At 38.8% G+C, this 24,797-nt stretch overlaps 1 protein-coding gene and 1 long non-coding RNA gene across 2 annotated transcripts in view; both read left to right on the top strand.

The window, feature by feature from the left end:
• The first annotated feature begins 7,981 nt into the window (after nucleotides 1-7,981).
• Nucleotides 7,982-10,866, top strand: LOC137047327 (uncharacterized). The gene is made up of 3 exons (XR_010899194.1): nucleotides 7,982-8,264; nucleotides 10,476-10,721; nucleotides 10,814-10,866. It is a non-coding gene; the product is annotated as an uncharacterized lncRNA (long non-coding RNA).
• Nucleotides 10,867-17,273: 6,407 nt separating this feature from the next.
• LOC137047429 (uncharacterized) overlaps nucleotides 17,274-24,797 on the top strand; it is a 30,038-nt gene continuing 22,514 nt past the window's right edge. Inside the window, exons 1-4 of the mRNA XM_067425061.1 lie at nucleotides 17,274-17,392; nucleotides 18,989-19,083; nucleotides 19,260-19,547; nucleotides 19,973-20,218. Of these exons, the coding sequence (XP_067281162.1) occupies nucleotides 17,274-17,392; nucleotides 18,989-19,083; nucleotides 19,260-19,547; nucleotides 19,973-20,218 (748 nt within the window). The remainder of the gene's footprint in view (nucleotides 17,393-18,988; nucleotides 19,084-19,259; nucleotides 19,548-19,972; nucleotides 20,219-24,797) is intronic.

The following is a 24,797-nucleotide window of genomic DNA, read 5'->3' as shown; positions in this document are numbered from 1 at the left end:
TAATCTCACACACACACACACACCTGATCTCACAGGTGTCTGATCCACCACAAGAAGAGAGAACTGTAATCTCACACACACACACACACCTGATCTCACAGGTGTCTGATCCACCACGAGAAGAGAGAACTGTAATCTCACACACACACACACCTGATCTCACAGGTGTCTGATCCACCACGAGAAGAGAGAACTGTAATCTCACACACACACACACCTGATCTCACAGGTGTCTGATCCACCACGAGAAGAGAGAACTGTAATCTCACACACACACACACCTGATCTCACAGGTGTCTGATCCACCACGAGAAGAGAGAACTGTAATCTCACACACACACACACCTGATCTCACAGGTGTCTGATCCACCACGAGAAGAGAGAACTAACAGGTGTTACGAGATTTTCGGTTTCTGAGCGTTTCGTTTTCAGTGGGCGGGGCCTACATGAATATTCATGAGTTTCCCGGAGGTGCAACTGAGAATTTTAGTTCACGCACATTTGTTACTCAGCATGTTTAATGGATTATCTCAAAAAAGGTAAATCATTTCGGCGCGAGATTATGGCTAAACTATTTATCGTTTCAGAACAGTTCATTATTATTATTCGCACGTTTTGTGCAATTGTCCCTGATGAATGCAGTCATTCACGTGTAATGGTAGAAGCAAACTTCAAGCAGCCTAGTCGAATACATTTAGCAATTTCATTTCGTTGTTATTTTCCTTTGTGCTCTAGTGTCTTTTATCAGATTATGAACTGCCTGTAACAACTGAAATAAACCTATTATATTGTATCTGTGGACATTATATTTTTTGTAACATATAGCCTACTGATGATGTGTTACCTTTCCCTTTTCATGAGCATAACAATTGAACATTCTCCATGTTCTCTGATTGTGAACTGTCTGCTGTGTGGTTAGTCACAGTCCTGAAAAATGTTGCTGATTTTTGTTTTTGTTTTTTCATGTTTACAATTAAAAAATATATGAATAAAATCATAATTTTAAAGTTTGAAATTAATTGTTTTACAAACAAATATAAATTTACAAATAAAAATTATGACACAGTTTAAGGTTCCACTTACCCTGTGAAACCAAATATTCCAGAACACATATCCGATTTCCAATAGAAGAACAGATAAATAATATGCTTATGAACAGATTATCATTTTATTTATTGTTATACACTTCTGTTAGCTTTAAAACTGTTATCCCTCTGCAAATGATTGAAATAACACCCACAACCATGTCAGTGGCCTAATAAAGATTTTGCAACCTATACTGATATTAATCTCTGTCATCTGCTCTTTCTTTGACCATTTCATTGAACCTTTCTTTCAGTTGCACTGCCTGGATGATACACATTGATGATCATTTATATCTGATCTGTTTTGATGCACAACAAACACTAATTTATCAGTCATAAAGTCATAAAGGCCTGGTTTCACAGACAGGGTTTAGATTAACTAGAATTAGGCCTAGTTAAATTAGGAGGATATTTAAAATATTTAATATTAAACATGCCTTAGAAAAAAACATTAATGGGTGGGTGCATCTTGAGACAAAACAATGGAACTGACATATTTTAAGATATGCTTTCAGTTAAAACAGCTAGACTTTTCTGTGAAACCGGATGTGTTTAATAAACATGTAGGTACTTAATTGGGCTTCATAGAAACACTTTTGACTTTAAATCTTGAAAAATGAAACATCTTTAAACTATTGAATCTATGTTAAAACATTTAGGACATTCTGTCATCTTGACTTTTTAAATCACTCTTAAGATTTGCCAGGCAAAAGTTTGGAATCACTATGATTGAAATGTTAACTTTTATTCAGCAAGAAAGGATTCTATTGGTAAACAAACAACAACAAAAAGACAGTAAAGACAAAATGTTACAAATAATTTATATTTCAAATAAATGCTGTTCTTCTAAACTACCTATTCATAAAGAATCCGGAAAACAGCAGCAAAAGCAGCACAACCATTTTCAACTGTGATACATGTTTCTGGAGCAGAAAATCCCCATATTAGAATGATTTCTGAAGGGTCATGACTCATGTGACACTGAAGACTGGAGCTCTGCCATCACAAGATAAAAAAATAAAATAAATATAAAGAATACATTTGGTAAAAATATGTTTTAATTTTATTAATCAGATAAATGCAGCCTTGGTGAACATAAAAAAGAAAGACCTTTGATCAGTATTATTAGCCTATAGAAAAACAGGCAGACTTTTCTCATGACACTTTTAATTCAAATTGTACTTCTGTAGACCTATTAAAGCAACACATTCATGCTTGTGTGTGGTTTTAAGTTATTTGATAAATAAAAATGAACAAGAATTTAAGAACAAATCACACCAGGATAGATTAACTTTTTAGTCCACATAAACAAATACAGGTTTATGAAAAATTATGACAATTATTAAAATACCGTTTTAAAGCATCATGGTACAAAGAAAGGAAAATCACAACGAAATGAAATCAGTAGGCTACGACTAGTTGAAGCTTGCTTAAAGCCTGCAATCTTTTATTCAGGTATAGCTACTACCACTGCACAAAACTTGCTAACTAATACATATTTCGTAAACGCAATAAACAATTGAAGTTTAGGCATAAATTCGCGCGACATTGAAACGATTGACCTTTTTTTGAAACAATAGATTATATCAATAGATTATATCTGCTGAGATACAAGGAGGAGCAAGCTAAAATTCTCAGTTTCACGCGCATGTGCGGGAAACTCATGAATATTCATGTAAGCTACGCCCACTGAAATAGAAAATCTCGTAACACCGCTCCAATAGGCTGCGTCAGTCTATGGGGCGTCTACGTATATGTCTATGGAAATAAGCGAGTGAACGGAACTAAAAGCATAAAGCACATTATTTTCCACGATGCTTCGCAAGAGACAGGTCTGAAATCTCTGGGAATAATGATATGACGCGACACGCGAAATCTGGAAACAAAACTGCAGAACTTTTAACATGTGAGTTTTCATATTTTTAAATATAACGCCATTTTTTTGAGTTCTTATAACAGTTGTCTGTTTGTGTAAAACTGGTGCTTAGTGAGTGTGATTGCATCTTGAGTCTTATTTTTTTTAGTAGGCTACGTGGTGTGGCTTGTTGACAGTGCTTTCTTGTTTACTTTTAAAATATCTTCTTATCCGGCGATGGTTTTAAGATAGATGAGTGACCGAGGCTGCACTGAAACAGTTGATCGCTCTCTTTTCACAACAAAACCTGCCCAACTGCAACTCAAAACTAGTGGAGACGGATTACACTGGTAAAAATGCATTCTGTGGGGTAAAATATAAGTTTTTTGCAGGGTTCCCTGCTATTAGCAAATGGGGTGACTTCTTCAACCCGCGTTTTAGCGGCGCTTTGCTGCCATAGCGACGGAGTCTCGAGATCATGCGCTGGAAACTTGCGCGTTTTTTTAAAACATGTCGAGCTCGCGTCCACAGTTTGAACGCAAGAGGATTTCCAGATATAGGGCTGAATAGAAAAAAAAGGTATCATGAGTGGGTCTGTCCAGTAACTTAAGATGAACCTGAGACAAACTGCACCCTTTGCAGAGAAGCATTTCAGTGTCTCAGACTGTCTGACTGAAAGCATGCGATGACAGACACATTCGTGAACTAAAGGTAACGTTAGGCCTATTGTTTTTTTTAATGGATAATATAATATTTCATACATTATCAGAGCTTGGCAGACTTATTTTTCTAGATATTAGAAGGGTTAAATAATAGATTATAGCATATTAATGTTATCAATTTATCATTTAGCAGTTTGATATTTAAAAAATATTTAGATTAAAATGGGACAAATAATTACATAATAATATAGTCATAATAATAAATTAATAAAGAGGATTAAACATTTTTGAATTTCAGATTTGTCAGTAAAGTGGTTACTGGTTCAGAATGACTGCTTAAAGAGACAGTGCACCCAAAAATGAAAAATCTGTCATAATTTCCTCACCCTCAAGTTGTTCCAAACCTGTATACATTTCTTTATGTAGAACACATATGAAGACACATTCCTACCATGGAAGTCAATGTTGCCCCCAAAGCAAACATTTGGTCACAAACGTTCTTCAAAATATATTCTTTTATGTTCAACAGAACGAAGAAACTCATACAGGTTCGGAACATCATTAAGGAGAGTAATTGCTTGTAATTCATTGTCTCAGTATATATATATATATATACACACACACACACACACACACACACACACACACACACACACACACACACACACACACACTTGAAACTAACTTTATAACCAACTTTATAACCAACTAATTCAAAAGGGACAACAAATAAATACTATTTCTTGCTACTGTGTATAAACAAATAACTCCAAACCTTCATACCTCCATGGACAGCTGCTTTTTGAAGTGAATTTGAAGGGGTACTGTGCCATCTGGTCAGTAAAACACTGGGCAGTAGAAACTGTTGCAGAATGTCTTGCATTGATGTAACGTTACATGAAGTAAAGTTGATCCTCTCCTAATCGTAATGCCTCTATAAATTAGTGGGGAAAACGCATAAAACACTGATCATTATCAGATAAAAGCAAATAAAAATTACGGCGCCAACAACAAAGTAAAATCACAAACAATTATGTTACTTAAACCAAGACCATATCAACAGACGCGATAGACATCGTAAAGCAGAGCACATTAGAAAAAAATAGAGCCAAGTTCTGTATAAAGTGTTAATACAACAATGATGGATCAAATACACAACACAAATAAACTTGATAGATTAAAACCACAACACAAAACAGCTGTTTACCGTGTTCTCTTCTTCAGCCGTGCCGATTGTTTAGTTTTCGTTAACTCCGCCCACTTCCGGCATGAGACTGTGCCGTGGCGCTGTTGTCCTCAGAGCGTTGTGAGTGACGTATATGGGTTCTGCGGTTCTGCAGTTGGTTATTATTGAATTTTAGCAGCAACCTTACCAAAATAACACACAATTTAACCCCCAAACGCCATTTCCCCTGGAGAACCCCCCGAGAAGCTATTGTTTAGGGCTAGTAGTTGGCGGATTTTGTTGAAAAAACTTGGCAACCCTGTCTGCATGCGTGCTGGATAAACGATATTTGCCGGTGTTGTAAAAAAAAAAAAAGAATTTAATGATACACAGAGTACTTACCCAACATGATCCTCATTTCTGAGAGAAATAGTGAAGGTGATGCAGATACAAACAAGCTCTCCGTTTAGGATTAGAACAAATTCAACCCAAGCACCTTTGATGACGTGATGATTACATTACTGTTGATCATCTGTCCGTCATCGGCTAAAGCCCGCCCTGATGATCTCATTGGTCAGTTTCTGTTGATCATCTGTCCGTCATCGGCTAAAGCCCGCCCTGATGATCTCATTGGTCAGTTTCTGTTGATCATCTGTCCGTCATCGGCTAAAGCCCGCCCTGATGATCTCATTGGTCAGTTTCTGTTGATCATCTGTCCGTCATCGGCTAAAGCCCGCCCTGATGATCTCATTGGTCAGTTTCTGTTGATCATCTGTCCGTCATCGTCTAAAGCCCGCCCTGATGATCTCATTGGTCAGTTTCTGTTGATCATCTGTCCGTCATCGTCTAAAGCCCGCCCTGATGATCTCATTGGTCAGTTTCTGTTGATCATCTGTCCGTCATCGGCTAAAGCCCGCCCTGATGATCTCATTGGTCAGTTTCTGTTGATCATCTGTCCGTCATCGTCTAAAGCCCGCCCTGATGATCTCATTGGTCAGTTTCTGTTGATCATCTGTCCGTCATCGTCTAAAGCCCGCCCTGATGATCTCATTGGTCAGTTTCTGTTGATCATCTGTCCGTCATCGGCTAAAGCCCGCCCTGATGATCTCATTGGTCAGTTTCTGTTGATCATCTGTCCGTCATCGGCTAAAGCCCGCCCTGATGATCTCATTGGTCAGTTTCTGTTGATCATCTGTCCGTCATCGGCTAAAGCCCGCCCTGATGATCTCATTGGTCAGATTCTGTTGATCATCTGTCCGTCATCGGCTAAAGCCCGCCCTGATGATCTCATTGGTCAGTTTTTGTTTAGGGATAATTACTCCTCTATGGATTGAGGCCAGACCGAACTGCCCGACCTAAAAATGTTGTGGGCTGGGCTAAGTTCGGCTGGCATCCAGGCTAGAAAGTTACATTAACAATACTACAACCTTTTTTATTATTTTTAAAATATTTTAGGCCTAAGACATTCGTAACATGCTATAAAGTGTTTCCCATTTGACTCTATACAAATATAGACAGAATGGGACATTTCTATTTTTCAAATGTCAAAGTGAAATGTGTTTCTCTGAAAGAAAAGAAGACATAAAAAGAAACAAAATAAAAATAAAAACATGCAAAAACAGTTGTGGAAAAATGACTCTAAGCCCATATCATTGCATTTCTGCAGAAATAGAATATAAAAGATTGAAGTGTTTTTATCCCTGAAAATGAAATGAATATGTTTAATTAATGAATAATTATTTAATAAGACAAATACTATATTTTGACAAATGTAAAAAAGCTTTAATGATAAAACGTGAAAGATGTGAACAAATTCAATATTCGTTCACCACCACATGCATCGTGACAGAAATATCACACACAACTCAGCTTCAATTCTGTGCTGAATAACAAATCAAACGTTCCCTGACTATGTTCCCAGTTTGCTCATTTCTTTGGCAACTGTTCCACAAATAATCTTTGTGGGTTTATATTATTTATATAGTGCCTAATTCGCAGTAGATCAGTTATTAGTGTATTATACACTGTAAAAAATTATTTAGAAAAAAGTTATCTGGTTGCCTTAAAATTTTGAGTTAATTGAAATTAGAATTTTTAGTTAATACAATGAACATTTTTTGAGATTCGACAACCTTTATTAAAATATTATTAAAATATGTTGTTAGCATATTGGTAATTGTGTGTATTTTATTTCTGATGATGCAGTGAAACACAAATTGTGCTATTTTCATGATTTATCATATTTTTTATGTGGTTCAGATACAAAAATATTTTGAGTTTCTATTTAGTAAACTAATTCCCTTAATTTACCAACTCAAATTTTTAATTTCAATAAACTCAAAATTTTAAGGCAACCAGGTTACTTACTTTTTTAAGTTAAACCAACAAAAAACAACCAAATTTTTTTACAGTGTAGGAAGTATAATACACTAATAAAAAAAAGGGGAAAAAAAGGTTGCGAGGAAATCGCGACCACACAATCACAATCATTTGATTATACTCCAGGGTTTCTACTGATACAAAGCCATATGCTAATCGCTGAAGTAACCCTTTAACTTTTAAATGCGTCATTATATTTAAACTGCAAACACATGAGGAGAGTCTCTGCATTAAAGACCAACAAATTGCAGATTAAACTGAATGTGGAGGATTTGGACTGTGACGATGATTGACAGGGCAGATTAACGCTGATGAGATGCTCGTAACAAAGCAACAGAGTCTGTTAAAGATGGCGAAGTAGTCCCGAAGCTTATATACTCTTCTGCTACACACTCAAAAGTATATATACCTTTTATTCACAAAACAGTACATACTTTTAGGACGTAGTATAAGTAGGCAAATTTGGGAGACATGTGTGTCTCTAACAGCTCTTGTGTTTCCTCATCAGGATGAATCTTCCTCCTCTTCCTCTCCTTCTTCATCTGCTGTTCTTGGTCAGTTCTAGCGGTCAGTATCATTTATTTCAGTATCATTTATCATTCATTAGTTTATTGATTAATAAATGTTCTTCAGATTTATACTATAGTCATCAACATGAGAAACATTAGTCATGTGACACTTCTAATATTGTTGAGAACTTATTGCCTTCATTTATATTTAATCCAGTTCACTGACGTAACTCTATAGAGTATTTATGATCACACTGATTGAAGAAAATATGAATATTATTTTACTGTCATTTACTGAACATCTCCTGTGTGTGTTTGCAGGAGTCTCCTCTAGATCTGTGTCAGGAATAAAGGGAGGAAACGCCAAACTAACATGTGCCTTTGAGGACGAAGAGATTTCTGTTATTAGTTTAAACAATCTGAGAGAAGTCATTGATATCTGTCAGACTGAAGATTGTTCCGGCCGAGTGTTTAGAGAAGGATCATGTGACGTCATCATCAAGGATCTGACACTGAGGGATGCTGGGAAATACTTTCTGTATATCTATTACCGTAATGATCAGACGGAGCTGAAGCGACTCGTCAGGACGTACCATCTTCATATTCACGGTAAAGTCCGAGCGGATCAAACCATCATCAGTGTGTGTTTCTGGATCTCCTTTAGTTCTGCATTCAGGACTGAGACCAGCAGAGACTCTGATATTCAGATCGGATTGGGTTTCTCCAGTGGATGATTTTATCTCAATGATAAATGTTTAAATCTGATCACCGATCCCAAATCTGTGTGTGTGGCTCTGACTGACTGACACATTATAATAATGATGTGTGTGTGTATGTTCCTTGTTTGGCAATACTTGTGAGGACACAAATGTCCTCACTTATATAGTAAAACATGAAAATGACCCACTAGTGAGGACATTGGACTGGTCCTCACTACAGTCCCTGACAAAAGTCTTGTCGCTTGTGTACAAATTGACCTAAAGTGCCGCTGAAATATATTTCTAATCAAGATTTTTTTAGAAGAAATGGCTCATTTTAATCCCACCAGCTTATGTGATAATGATTCAGTGAAAAACTAAACTTTCAAAAAGTATTCTAATATTCACAGCTTGGTAAAGCCCATTGAGTCAATTTTTGCAAAGACATAAGTGTTGTCACCTTGTCATATGAGCTTCACCTGTGACTAATAATGGATCAATTAAGTCTCAAGTGTGTATAAAAGAACCCCAGTACACTAGACCTTCACATCAACTGCAACTAGACCTCTGCAAACATGCCTAAGATTCACCCTGAGACTAAAGTTTTGATTATCAAGAGGCTGAAGACCAGATCCACTGCTGATGGCAGACACCTTCAATGTGTCTCAGCGTCAAGTACAGAGGATAAAAAAAAGATTTGAAGAGACTGGAGACGTTTTTGACAAGCCCAGGTCAGGCAGACCCCGCAAGACAACTGCTCGAGAGGACCGTTTGTTGGCTCGAAAATCCAAGGCCAGCCCATTTTCCACTGCAGCAGAGCTCCACGAGACCTGGTCACCTGAAGTCCCTGTGTCAACCAGAACAGTTTGTCGGATTCTGTCTCGAAATGGCCTCCATGGTCGAATCAGTGCCCAGAAGCCAGCACTAAACAAAAGACAATTGAAAAACCGTGTGGCATTTGCCAAGGCCCACAGCCTGCTAAAAGGATGGACGCTGGAAAAGTGGCAGAAGGTGGATTTTTCAGATGAATCTTCTGTTGAATTACACCACAGTCGCCGCAAATATTGCAGGAGACCTACTGGAGCCAGAATGGATCCGAGATTCACCCAGAAAACAGTGAAGTTTGGTGGCGGAAAAATCATGGTCTGGGGTTACATCCAGTATGGGGGTGTGCAAGAGATCTGCAGGGTGGAAGGCAACATCAGTAGTCTAAAATACCAAGAAATCTTAGCTACCTCTTATATTCCCAACCATAAAAGAGGCCAAATTCTGCAGCAGGACGGTGCTCCATCGCATACTTCCATCTCCACATCAAAGTTCCTCAAGGCGAAGAAGATCAAGATGCTCCAGGATTGGCCAGCCCAGTCACCAGACATGAACATCATTGAGCATATGTGGGGTAGGATGAAAGAGGACGCATGGAAGACGAAACCAAAGAATATTGATGAACTCTGGGAGGCATGCAAGACTGCTTTCTTAGCTATTCCTGATGACTTCATCAATAAATTGTATGAATCCTTGCCAAACCGCATGGATGCAGTCCTTCAAGCTCATGGAAGTCATAAAAGATATTAAATTTGGATCTCACAGCACCACAACTTAATTTGCTGACATATTTTTGTATTTGCAGTAAATTTGTTCAATTTCTGTATAGGCGACAAAACTTTTGTCTTGCCAAAATTTGACCTTTCTGTCTTGATTAAATGATAAATATTTTTTCTGTGAATTTTTTTTATTTCAGTGCATTAAACATCATTCGGGAGGGTTTTAGCTTTTCATATGAGCTATTTCTAACACCAATTAATTAATTAAAAGTCAGGTTAATATCAGGTATTTTTATAAAATAGATAAGCAACAAGACTTTTGTCAGGGACTGTAGATAAAAAGGCTTATAAATCGGCCAGAACATGTTTTTATTTAAATCTGTTGATCTGCACGTTTCTGTGATGGGTAGGTTTAGGGATAGGGGTTGGGTTAGGGGATAGAAAATATCATTGACCTGATATAAAATCAATGTAAGTCTATGTAATGTCCTCACTAATATAGTGAAACAAACCTGTGTGTGTGTGTGTGTGTGTGTGTGTGTGTGTGTGTGTGTGTGTGTGTGTGTGTGTCTCCTCAGATGAGATCTCTGTGAACACAGGTGAGGAGCTGAAGTTGGATCTTCTGTTGACCAATGCTGATAAAGTGGAGACAAACTCCAGTGGAGAGTGGACAGAGGTGTGGACGAGAGGTCACGGGGTCAGCAGTGATCGACTGACCGACAGTGATGGGAATCTGACCATTAATGCGTTCACATCCACTGACACTGGAACATACAGAGTTCTGGACTCTGAAGGACAAACCCTGATCACACTCACACTCACAGGTCAGAGGACAGCAGAGGAGGACTGGGAATATTAGGTTTAATCAGTAAATTAATACTAAACTGCAGGACTAACCTTATAATATTCTGCACAGACTCGAAGGGAAATCTGGACGACACAGATGAAGACAAAACCATCGGGCGTGAGTAAAACAGGAGGCATTGAGAGCTTCACAGAATTCATCAGCAGCGAATTTAAAGGGGCGGTGAAATGCTGTTTCATGCATACTGAGCTTTACACTGTTAAAGACTTGGATTCCCATCCTAAACATAGACAAAGTTTCAAAAACTAATGTTGGACGTTTGATGGAGTATTTCTGTGTCAAAAATACTCCTTCCGGTTTCTCACAAGTTTCGGAGAGTTTTTTCGAGTATGGCTCGGCTTGACGTTAATAGAGCGGAAGGTCCTTGTATGGGCCGTACGGGCTCTTCTCCCGGTAGGGTGCGCGCGCGTGACTAGAGCAAGAGAGGAAATGCACGCCCGTAAACACTCTCAGGTGCAGATCCATGCTGCGTTCCACTCCACTTTTAGACACGCACTTGCAAACTTCCCTAAGCACTTCCCCTTGGGGGAATCCCCGCCGCCATTTTGAAGTGCGTTCCACTTCCTGAAGTGGACAAGGGAAGTTTATATGGACAGACCCTTGCTCCCTCGATTTTGACCGAGTGAGCGAGTCTACTTCATATGTACACTTCAGACAGCTTCATATACCACAATGCAACGCGATTGTGACGTCACTGCATATCACGTTTAATTTACCCCACCACAAACAACTCTAGGATATTTTTAAAAACATTTAAAACAACCCAAACACATCCATATACATATAGAATGCTGCATTAAACAATTTCATAAAGGAAAAAAATAAATAATAAATCAACTCCATAGTGGATTCCAAGTGATCAAGGGCTTAGGGCGTTCCAGATCAGGCCATTGCAAAGTTTCCGCCAGTAGTGGGCACTCATGCAACGTAAGCACATCCGAGTGAACGAGACGGAGGGAAGTTTGCGAGTGAAGGGCATGATAAAAACGAACTGGAACGCAGCACCAGTCGTCCGTGAACACTTACAGCGTTATAGTCCACACCGCGCTCCACTTTATTCCTATGGGTGACGTCGAGCGACTTCAAAGCTTCAGCACAGCATTCTGGGAACGCAGCTCTGCATTTTAGCCTCCGGATCGGATTCTGGATCATATCTGTATTAGTTGAATCTGATTGATAGCCATGGTTTATTAGGGTAGCGTTTTCTTCTCCATGCTTGAGGACGTCACCGCTTTGTGCGTACTCGTCATTCTTTAGCTCCGCCCACTCGATACGCCTCCAGCCGCTCGTTTTTTTCCAGAAAGACTCGGTACAGCCCATATTTCTTTTATAAATATAATAAAACTAAAGACTTTTCGGAAATATGAAGGATGCAATACTACTCTATAGGTACTCAAGATTGACATGAGATTGACTGAAACTGAGTGTTTCACCCCCACCCTTTAAAAACTCTCTTCCCTCTTTTCTCTTCCTCCTGTAGGGGACTGGATGTGGCCAGCTGGACTGACTCTGGGTCTGCTTCTGGCTCTGACTGCTGTCGTCTTATACAAACGTTTTGCTAGAAGAGGAAATGGGGGACCGAGTTCAGGAGACCCAGAAACACTGGGGGACCGAGGGCCTGAGGAACATGATGTACCTCTAACGGCCCCCAGACACTACAGTGACGTCTCCGGTTAATACAGGAATTCACCACATGAACATATTTTGAACACAGTAGGCATCACACACTTCCTGACGGTAAATGAACATATTAAAAACACTTGCATTAAAGATGCAGAGTGTAAATTTTACTGGACCACAGAGCAATGGAAGAAGGTGGCCTGGTCTGAGGAATCACGTGTTCTTCTACATCACGTGGATGGCCGGGTGTGTGTGTGTGGCTTACCTGGGGAACACATGGCCCAAGGATGCACTATGGGAAGAAGGCGAGCCGGCGGAGGCAGTGTGATGCTTTGGCCAATGTTCTGCTGGGAAACCTTGGGTCCTCCATCCATGTGGATGTTACTTTGACACGCTCCACCTACCTAAGCATTGCTGAGACCATGTTCAGCCTTTGATGGAAACGGTATTCTGGTGGCTGTGGCTCTTCCAGCAGGATAATGCTCCTGACACAAAGCACAAATGCTTCAGGAATGGTTTGAGGAGCACAACGACCAGTTTGAGGCGTCGACTCGGCCTCCAGATTCCCCAGATCTCAATCCAATCGAGCATCTGTGGGATGAGCTGAACAGTCCGATCTGTGGAGGCCCTACCTCGCAATTTAAAGGATTTGCTGCTAATATCTTGGTGCCAGATACCACAGCACACCTCATAATGTTATGCTTGAATGGTGTATTATACATTAATAAAATAAATATACTAATATATTAAAGAAAGTGAACAATTATTTAAAGATAAATGTATTAGTGATCTTCTCGTCATGCACTGCCTCAAGATTTCGACCCTCTTCTAATCCTCTTCTTTCGTTTCTCTGACGTTATAAAACTAAAGATGATCGGCCTTTCTCTGGCGGCTCCTCGACTCTGACGTCTCGCTTTTAGTATTAGATCTGCTGCCACTTCTAAATCCTCTTTAAAACTCATTTGTATTTTTTATGTCTTGACGTAGCCTATTTTGTATGTTTTCTCATGTTGCCTCAACGGCTTAGATCAAATATGTAATTCTGTTTTTATTTTTCTCGTACAGCACTTTGGTTATAACCTCTGTTGTTTTATGAATCAATAAACTAAACTAAAGTATTCTTGTGGCGTTATAACACTAAGGCTGAACATGTGGATAGTCTCATGGACTATTTGAACGATCTCTTTATTTCCTTTCTGGATCTTGAAAGTGTTCATTAAACAGCTGTCAATGGCTCAGAGAGCGCTCAGATCTCATTTGTGCCTGAAGATGAACGAAGATCTTAAAACGACATGAGCGAGAGTAATTCATTAATAGAGGAGAGCGGGACTAACGCGGGGTTATATAACACACACACACACACACACACACACACACACACACACACACACACACACACACGACTTAACATTTATTTACCCAAAAATTTCTTACTTAAGTTTATTTTTCATCTCTGTTGTGTTTATGTAAAACTAGACAAATCTGATATAATTGTAATCTTTTATGTGTTCTTTAAGAGTTGAGATGTTCTTTAATGGAGATCTGACAGCAGAAGATCGAGTCAGGGTTAATCCAGTGGAGCGGGCGGGGCATGTTGTCACACTGAGCCTCTATTAGAAATATCATATTATATTCTATACTTTTATTAATTCTATTGAGAAACCATGAGATAAAGAGAAAGTCACAAAGCGTTAGGTTGTGTCCCGCTCTCCCTTACATATGGGTGAACTGTCCCTTTAATAAGCGCTCTTCTACACTTGTGTGTGTGTGTGTGTGTGTGTGTGTGTGTGAGTGAGCACATTTATTGTGAGTCTCTATGTGGCTGTATTCAGACCCTTCTCAATCTTTCAGCCGAGGCGCTTCTCAAACGCCTCAGCGCTGAACATTTCAATTGGCAGATTTATGCTTACAAACCCCGCCCCCTGTCCGGATGACGGCTAGCTCAGCTGTAAACGCCCTCAACAGATGCGTCTTCCTGGACCCAAAAGTGCCTGAACAGATGACTGCAGAACTTCTACCATGTAAGTTTTCATATTTTTAAATATAACGCCTGCCTGTGTGTTTTGAGTTCTTATACCAAAAGTTTTGTCTGTTTGTGGAAAATAAACCGGTTAGTGATGTTAAGGAAAGTCAATGATTAAGGAGATGCTATGATAATGATTTTAGTGTGGTTATTAAAATAACTCTATTGTAACATTCACCTCATCCATCTCTCTTTTTGTTTTCTGTCTTATAAAATATCCCGTAACTTTTCCACTGTGAAACCACTTCTAACTAAATGCGTGAACTGACCGAATGAATCAAACTGGGTTGTCCTCCCTAAAAATATCATAAAAACTCATTGTGTATTGTAAATAATATAATGATGTATAGTTAAAATAGTCTTGTAAATAGTAAAACAATACAAACGGGACTATAGTCCTTATTCTGTCCCTCTATGTTCTATAGTATTGTATTAGTTCGCTATAGGGGTCACTATCTACCGGTTAGAGATTAGGGATCTCCTTTAGTGTTTTTTGGGGTTCATCATCGATTATATTTTGCACGTGCTATGACTGCTCTCTGTTGGTGATATGTTGAGGCAGTAGGAAATAAGTTTGTTACCCTCAGTGTGAGAAAATGTCTGGAGGTGTTGACATGCTATACACTCCTCTCCGACCCCGTATATCTTTGGGAAGCTTTGACATGTCTGTAAGTAATAAATGGCCCATTTTGTCTTTCTAAATGTTCTGTTACTTAAGAGGTTATTTTGACTCTTATAAGCAAAAAGACGTTTGTGAGCTAAGTCAAGTTAATGTTGCTAGCTTGTTTGGTATGTGGTTGTACAGTTTCTTATAAGGCAATGTCAGCATTGTCTTTTACACAACCTAGGTCTTCAGGTTGTTCATACAGGTTGTCAAAGTAAAACAAGTAACGTTAGCCTTTTTTCTAACAAAAAGAAAATAATGACAATATATGCTTTATGTGTGTTTTTCCAAGTCATCTCAATGTAGGCTATTTATTGACAATAAAGTAGGCTATATGAATAATGCAGCTTTTAATGTTTAGTATCTTCTGCTCACCAAGGCTGCATTTATGTAATCAAAAATAGTTAAAACAGTACTATTTTGAAATATTATTACAAATTAAAACAGCTTTTTTTTCTATGTGAATATATATAGTAATTTATTCCTGTGATCAAAGCTGAATTTATTATCATTACTCCAGTCTTCAGTGTCACAAGATCCTTCACTAATCGTTATAACCAAGATATAATAATCAAGATATAATCAAGATATAAGATATAAAAAATAATTTTATAATCAAGAAACATTTATAATTATTATCTGTGTTGAAAACAGTTGTGCTGCTTAAAAATGTTGTGGAAACCACGATAGCCTACATGTTATTTTTCAGGATTCTTTAATGAATAGAACGTTCAATGGACAGCATTTATTTGCATTTATTAAATACATTATCTTTTTTAATATTAAAAATATCACTTATGATCAATTTAATGCATGCCTGATCAATAAAAGTATTAATTTCTCTCTTTTTTAATTTTACCACAAATGTTTAGATGGTTTCCACAAAAATTAAGCAGCACCTTGAGCAGCAAAACTGATAATAATCATAAATGTGTGTTGATCATCAGATCCTCATCTGAGAATGATTAGTGAAGGATCATGTGACACTGAAGACTGGAGTAATGACGATAAATTCAGCTTTGATCACAGGAATAAATGACACTTTACTATATCTTCACATGGAGAACAGCATGGTTTACATCAGAATATATCTATATTTTTTTACATTGCATAAAATCTATGGAATCTTAATGCACAATTGTTTGTAGTATATAAACCAATCATAAAATTGGCATACAAAATAGGAGAATAATATTATAGATATTAATTAGTGGTTATTGTTCAGCAGTGTATTTGATATCTTGCCCAATTAAAAGCAAGAGATGTGATAAATTATATTGGTCCAAAAAAAAGGGGGGAGGGGGGGGTATTACGACATTTCTGTCCCCCTCACTTCTGAAAAGATGGCTACGCCCCTGAACATTTGTATACCCTGCAGACTCTGAAATGGTTCCGGGAGGGTAGGGGGGATTTTTGAGCAGATTTGTCTTGTAATGTTTTGTTTGTTTTGTATTGTATTGAGTGTACTGTATCTGTTGTATGTTCTTGGTCCCCCTTGAAAACGAGATGTTGCATCTCAAGGGGCTTTCCATGAATAAAAATTTCACAAAATGTCAGGTTTATTAGAAGGAAACACGCTAGAGTAGCGGTGAAATGCAGGAAATAGAAATAATAATATACTCGGTGTGAAGAAATGCTTTGATGCATTTTTTTTATTGATTCCATGACTTTTTTTTTCAACTATGTCTGAAAACTGAAATACTGTAAATATTACAGAGAATACATATAAACCAAAACACAGTAAAAAATATTGGCGAATACGACAGAGAGACAGACATTCCTCTGCATCTATTTCTTGGGCAGCAGCAGTCATTGCATTCAGCGAGAAAAACTGCAAAATCGCAAACGTTCATAAACATGAGTCACTTCCTCTTCTGAAAATGTTTTAAGATTTACTTTTTCTAAGACACTAAACAATATCTATAGCCTAAACAGACGCGTTTCAGTTAGGCTACAGTAAAAAATTAAAAAAGAACAGTTGTGTGTGTGTGGTGTGATTCATTGTATGGACTCACTGAAAGCAGAGAAAACAAAACAACAGCGAGAGGCGCAGTACTGCAACTGTAACACGTGTTAGCCTACTTTTGCGGTTTTGCACTCAGCGGATTTCCTTCGTCATTCATTAGATTATTCATTGACACTCGAGCCTCACTCATCTTCTGCGCCAGTAAGAAAGTAGGTTTGCTCTGTATTAAACCGATGAAATGATAAACCCATATTGGCTCCGCCCGCCGCAGCAGAGTTTCACAAAGTTGAAGTTGACTCAGCCAGCAGCCAGCCCGCCGCAGCAGTTTATCCGACTGTATTCCCCAGCTGGGAACAAGTGTGATAGCCGATCTGAACAGAAGATAGCAGAACTTTTACCATGTAAGTTGTAAAGTTCATATTTTTAAATATAACGCCAGCGTTTCATAACTTGTAACGCCAGTTTGTGTGTGTTTGAGTTATTATATCAATAGTTTTGTCTGTTTGTGTAAAACTAAACCTGCTATGATGAGAGGAGAGTTAAAGTGCTGAATTTAAAATGCTGAATTTATCCGTGGATACGATGATGATGATTTTTATAGTGTGGTTATTAATATAATTGTGTTCTACCATTCTGCTGTAAATTTGGGCATTTTAACATGACTCTAGTCGATGAACTGCAGTATAGTATTTTTTACTGATGTAACGAAGCCGGTGTTGTGTATATTACACCGGCGAAAGCTGTGGGGAGCTCATATATTTTACAACTGTGATTGATCTTTAAAATTTGGACTGATGTTAGTTATTTTCTCGTTGCCCCAAGAAGTGTTAAATTATCGCTAAACTATGTTAATTGCTCAGAAGCTATATGTTTGAATATGTGGTGAACTTCTTTTGCATGATAAATATTACATCCATAAACAAGAGCAGAATGCATAGCTAAATGTAATTTACTTTTAATAGAGATGGAATCGCTGAAGAAGTCATTAAAGTTAATTAATAATAAAAATAATTACATTTTATCAAACTTAATGGAGAAATTCTTTATATTGTACTGTGACTGTCAATAGTCTTACCAAATGATATGAGACTTGAATGTGTCCAAAGGAGAAAAGAATAAATATTTCGCTTGTTGTTTTGCTGTAGTTTCAGCGCCGCGCCTACTTGTGCCTAAACTATAATCATTTTCCTTTTCATACCAGTTTATAATGTTTTTTTTATTAGTATGTTATTTTTATTTAGTGCTGTCCTGTAGTGATGGGAGAATGGAGCTTTTAAAGCTTCGAATCAATTGAACCGATTGCTTCGCCACATGATTCACTGAATCGTTCGATGTTGGCGACCCCTGCTGGACAGACATCAGAACAACAGCTTTAACAAATTACTAGAAGTATAATCTCGATCAAAGGCAATTAACTAATCCTCTAATAAGATGAAACATAAAGTCGCATCTGTGTGATATGTGTTCTTTTATCATTTTGACGAATTGCTTTTTTTATTCCGTGGATGGCTCAGCTAAACAGGCCAATAAGAGACTATTAACTACTATTATTCCTTTTAATTGTATAATGTCAAATTAAAAGTCTACACTAGCTGTCCTGAATAAGACATTTGACATAAAACAAATTATACACATAGTCCACAGGACAAAAAATAGCTGAAATTATTAAACTGATGAGTGTGTGTGCATTGTGTGCGAGAGCATGTGTGTCGTACCCTGATGATCCACTGTTGTGTGTGTGTGTGTGTGTGTGTGTGTGTGTGTGTGTGTGTTTTATGGTTGTTCTGGAGTCTCTTGCTATCCAAATATATGCCAATAGTCAATTATCTTTGTTGATAGTGGTCCTGACAGCCACATGTGGATCACAATCATTAAATAAAGTGAAAGTTTAATGTTGGCTGTATTTTATCTGTGCTCTGTGTGTCTCTAACAGCTCTTGTGTTTCCTCATCAGGATGAATCTTCCTCCTCTTCTTCATCATCTTCCTCTTCTTCTTCATCATCTTCCTCTTCATTTTCTTCATCTGCTGCTCTTGGTCAGTTCTAGCGGTCAGTATCATTTATGTTCAGACACAGTTTTTGATTTCCAGTGTCTAGAGTTATTCTAGTCACCTGTGCGTCTGTTCTGACACTCAGTGATTGGCTGGACATTTCCCATCATATTACACAAATAACACACACTCACATCACTGCTGTATCTGTTCATCTCCTGTGTGTGTTTGCAGGAGTCTCCTCTAGATCTGTGTCAGGAATAAAGGGAGGAAACGCCAAACTAACATGTGCCTTTGAGGACGAAGAGATTTCTGAAATCAGTTTACAAAGCAAAGCAAAAGACATTGATATCTGTCAGACTGAAGATTGTTCTGGCCGAGTGTTTAGAGAAGGATCATGTGACGTCATCATCAAGGATCTGAGACTGAGGGATGCTGGGAAATACTTTCTGCTTATCTATTACCGTAATAATCAGACGGAGCTGAAGCGACTCGTCAGGACGTACCAACTTCATATTCAGGGTAAAGTCAGAGCTGAGTTTTCTGGATTTCCTCTAGTCATTGTCTGATACTGAATGTCACCAGTAGGGGCACTGAATATTAGTTTATATGTTTTTATAACGGATGATTTAATTTAAATAATAAATGATTACATTTGGCCGCCAGTCATTAATATATGCTTATGGCCTTGATGGATTGACACAGTTATAATTGTGTCCTAAATACACGCGACACGCAATACAAGGTATCTTTTGTTAATGCAAGGTTTTGTCCTAACCAGCAGCGACGGCGACACGCGGTTAGGGTTGAGTATCATTTGGGTTCTTTACGATACCGGTGTAATGATAAATGTTTAAATCTGATCACCGATCCTAAATCGGTGTTTGTGGTTTTGACTGTTTGACAGCATTATAATGATGTGTGTGTGTGTGTGTGTTTCTCCTCAGATGAGATCTCTGTGAACACAGGTGAGGAGCTGAAGTTGGATCTTCTGTTGACCAATGCTGATAAAGTGGAGACAAACTCCAGTGGAGAGTGGACAGAGGTGTGGACGAGAGGTCACGGGGTCAGCAGTGATCGACTGACCGACAGTGATGGGAATCTGACCATTAATGCGTTCACATCCACTGACACTGGAACATACAGAGTTCTGGACTCTGAAGGACAAATCCTGATCACACTCACACTCACAGGTCAGAGGACAGCAGAGGAGGACTGGGAATATTAGGTTTAATCAGTAAATTAACACTAAACTGCAGGACTAACCTTATAATATTCTGCACAGACTCTAAGGGAAATCTGGACGACACAGATGAAGACAAAACCATCGGGCGTGAGTAAAACAGGAGACATTGAGAGCTTTACAGAATTCCTCAGCAGTGAATTTAAAAACTCTCTTCCCTCTTTTCTCTTCCTCCTGTAGGGGACTGGATGTGGCCAGCTGGACTGACTCTGGGTCTGGGTCTGCTTCTGGCTCTGACTGCTGTCGTCTTATACAAACGTTTTGCTAGAAGAGGAAAAGGGGAACAGAGTTCCGGAGACTCTATGGGGGTCCAGGACAGTGTCTGCTGAGGGCCTTTAACTCTACAGCTAGTTAATACTGGAATTCACCACATGGCATTTTCATGTTTTGAACACAGTAGTATGAATTGCAATCTCCCACTGGTCCCCTTTCCCTTTCAGAGCTAATAGAGAAACTACGGTGGCCGACACTGGACAAAAATGTGGTCGTCTGAGACGGCTGAGACTGACTAGCGCTCTGAAGAAGTTTGTCCGTTTCGAGATAGTATAATTTTCAGGGCATTTGAACATTTGGGCTGCACCTCAGGATCTGACTTTAGTATTTTTAGTATTTATGTAAAGCAGCGTTATATAAAATCTGGTCTGACCTTAACAAATGTATTTGAATTGTTTCTATTTAATCCATCAACGGATGACTGAGAGTGTGTATCTGTGCCAAACTATTTAAGACAATCAGTGGAGACACACTTCTGTATACAGTGTGTGTTTAAATAATGTATTTGTTGCTTTTGTCTGTTTATTAGCTCATCTTCACTGTTCTTTGTTAATCTGCAGGTATCTTCTATGTTGTGAAAAATGAATCAAATGAAACTACTTTTGTATGTATTTTTGAAAAAGTTTGGTATGTATTTTTGTATGAATCTATGACTTTTTTTGTTGCTATGTTCAGAAAAATGTTTTTTTTTATTTTTTTATTTTTTAGTATATACAATGAAATATGAAGAGTCTAAATTGTTGCATCTGGCTAAAAATCATGTGGAGCTAAACAGAGGAGAAGCTCAATGTTCAGTGTCTCTGTCGACATTACTGCTCATGAATCGACTGGACTCTCTCTCTGAGTGTGTGTGTGTGTGTGTTAGCCCAGTGTCTGTGAAAACTAAAGCTCAATCTGCAGTGGGAATGACCATTAGAGAGCTGGTCATATTCCCAGACTCTGGAAGCTTTTTCCTCAGGGATGATTGTTACTGTTTCTGCTTTACTCAAATCTTGTTCACACACACAGAGAATGTAAGAGCCATGCAGAACTTGCAATAAAACTGTAAATGCTTTTAAATATAAAGCTTGAGTGTTTTGTGTTATTACTCCAATAGTCTATTTTATTATATAGTATATTCAATTTATCCAATAGTATATTCCTATATTATTATAATGATTCTATCCAGTTATGATTTTGCTTTAGTTTCTTGTTTTCTAAAGTGTGTATTTGGTCTCTGAGGAGTGACTGAGGGTCTGGCTTAGAGATGTGTGTTGTGTCACTAAACACTTGATCAACAAGGTCGTGTGTGTGGATTTGAGGTATCACACACCCCTAACATGTCAGGAGTGCAGTAACAGCGTTTGCTCACTTAGCCTGGCTTCCAGATATGAAATATGGATTTGTCTTTCATTTAATTTATTATATTTTATTCCTTTTATATTTCCTTTTACTGAAACACTAAAGACTCAAGATGAATATTGCCTGTACTATTGTGTATCCCTCTCACTGAGAGAAAGCACATGTTATCAGTATGTTTTGGTAAGAACTGGAGCTTAATCAGCTCCAACCGTGGAGAGACTGTACGTGTATCTGTGTATGTGCGCAATATTCACTGTTACATATCAGTGTTGAGAATGGTGTCTAATGGGCACCCTATGGGTGGACTTGTTGTTCTGGGCAAGCTGGCGCCTGCTCCAGATCTGGAAGGTCACTATGGGCCTAAATCAGGGGTGAAAGCGTCAACAAGTTAGCCTAGAAATCTAGACACACCCTAGCGGCAGCAAATCTAATCTGCCCCGAGTGTCATCTAGGAACTCTCGATACCCTTCTGAGCTGTAAACGCCAAACTCTGGTCGGGCCAATCACATCGTGTATAGAGTCGGTGGGCGGGGCCATAATGACGACGGCCGAGTTGCGTTTGCGTGCTTCTAGTAAACACAGAAACTGGTGAACGGCCGTCTGTCGAATCAGCTTTGACCGCGACTCTGGAAGACTTGAGTTAAGCTTTTCTCTGAGAAAAGAACAAAGAACGGCACTGAAGTCATTCTGAAGAAGGGAAGATGTGTTCGAGTTTAGCCGACCGGATACGGCGAATGTTTAATCTGTCAGCTCTGCTTCACCTTCGTTGCTCTGGTTGGTGTAGCGATATCCTATCGCGTGCAGAGGGAGTTTGACAGACAGCCGTTTATCCGCCCCTCAGATTGAGCCGTCAATGGTGAGTTTCCAGACCAAACATCTGGATGAGGCTCTGGGTTGTCAGGCTACCAACAAGTGACACGTCAGTGGAAACGAGCATCAGATTAACTGACTCGAGTGGAAATTTACCATGACTGTGCATTGTCTCTGAGCCAATCCGAAGCATCCACATTGCAGTAATGACGTGGATAAGACCCGTATAACTGTTGGGACAATTGTATGTACGATAGGGCGAGGCAACGAGACGGTGAGAGAGGGAGCGCTGCCTACGAACTCCTTGTGAGACTTGAAGCTGGCTTCTGCTTTTGAAACTGCAAACTATTCTTAAGTAATTTTTTCTTTTAATTAATTGCAATCCTGACTCTGTCTTCATTTCTTCACTACTGGTCCTGGGTCAGAAGCTGTTAACCCCTAACAGTGTGCACTGGACATTTGGTTTGATGGATCAATGAGAGTCGAATGATTACACTGAAATCTATAATAAGCCAAATATTCATAGTTTGATCTTTATTACTGGACATTTGTAGAGTCAGGATATCTCAGATCTATTAGAGGTACAAAGAACGGACCCTATGTGGCGTGGTCGAGTATTTACTACAGGATCTTTGGTCCGTTGTGTGTTTTCTAACCCCCTTACCTGACCACTCAACACTGTTAGTACAAAATAAATGTAGGGATTAATTAAGGGATTCCAGCAGCGCTCCAGTTCTCTTTTGTCTAGTCTCATGAGGATCATTTTGGGTGATCCTGGACAGGAGCAGCTCCGTTGTACTTTTTGAACGTGGAGGACCCATTACAATATCAACATGGCCGTTAACAAATCTTTCTCCTACACTAAGGATGAGGGCAAAGCTATCATTGTAGAAGACACTCTTCTGGAACTGGACTTTGATCAGGAACATGCACAGAGGCCAGATACACGTAAACTGCACTTTGATCTTCAAAAACTTTCTGAAAAAGAGGTGAAGCTTAATCTTCATATCATTACCCTATCTGATTACTGGAGGCAGGATATGATCCCAAGAGGTTTGAGATTGAATAAATTTCCCTCATTTGGCTATGATAATGTGGATTTTAAGGATAAATGGGAAGCAATTCTCAATAAATGCTCCCTAGACTTAATCCTCTTATTAATTGAAGAAGCCAGAAAGCAGAAGTCAGTTCTACAATCTCAGATTGAGGGATTGAAATCCGAGCTCACTCAGACAGAATCAGAGGAACACAGGTTGCCTTTTGAAAATAAATTAAAAGAAGATCTTGAGAGACTATCAACAAAATTGAAACAAGGCAAAATAATCAAGTTTAAGCGAGACCGTAATGACTACAGTAATGGTTCTATATACGGCTGGGGTAAGAAGGGACATCTGACAAAAAGAAGAGTGTCTTTTAATCTTCCAAGCACTGATGATGAGAACTATGATGAAATTCATGTCACTAATGATCGTGACAAAATTGCTGATGTGTATGACAGAAATGCTTTTTTGGAATCTCGCCCCAGACAGCACAACCAACCTTACAAAAGAGGAAGAGGAAAACGCGGAGGGGTGGAAAACGGCGGAACCCACTCTCAGGAACCACCAATCACAAGGAGCCGGTTGAAACATCGGTAGTAATCAATATCTCAGACCTCCCCCTCTCTGATGATTGCGTTTCTGTCTTGTCCAAGGGTCTCTCATTTTCTCCTACAAACTCAGGTAGACCATTCGACACCAAAGTGGACCTCTTTCGATTCTATAGAAGTCTACATTTGAAGGCCTGGTACTCTCAGAACGCACAGGGTTCAGCTACCTACTCAACCACCACGGTAAACTCTTCTTTTCGGCCTAAGTCTACTTTTTCACCCTGCACCACGAATCCCATTTTGACTACTTTCACCAAAAAGGTGTCCTATGAAGTAGAAAAGCTTTACAGTAAACAAAAAAAGATCTCCCAGTATAACCTCACACAAAATGAATCTCAAGCACTTAAGTGGCTTTCGGAGAGGGATGATATAATCATAAAAAGTGCTGATAAGGGTGGTGCTGTCTGTGTGTGGGACAAGAAGAAGTATATAAGTGAAGCTCTTCGCCAACTAGACA

This window comes from Pseudorasbora parva, chromosome 19, assembly GCF_024679245.1.
Source record: "Pseudorasbora parva isolate DD20220531a chromosome 19, ASM2467924v1, whole genome shotgun sequence".
Classification (NCBI taxonomy): Eukaryota; Metazoa; Chordata; class Actinopteri; order Cypriniformes; family Gobionidae; genus Pseudorasbora; species Pseudorasbora parva.
This window is presented reverse-complemented; position numbering and strand designations above follow the sequence as displayed.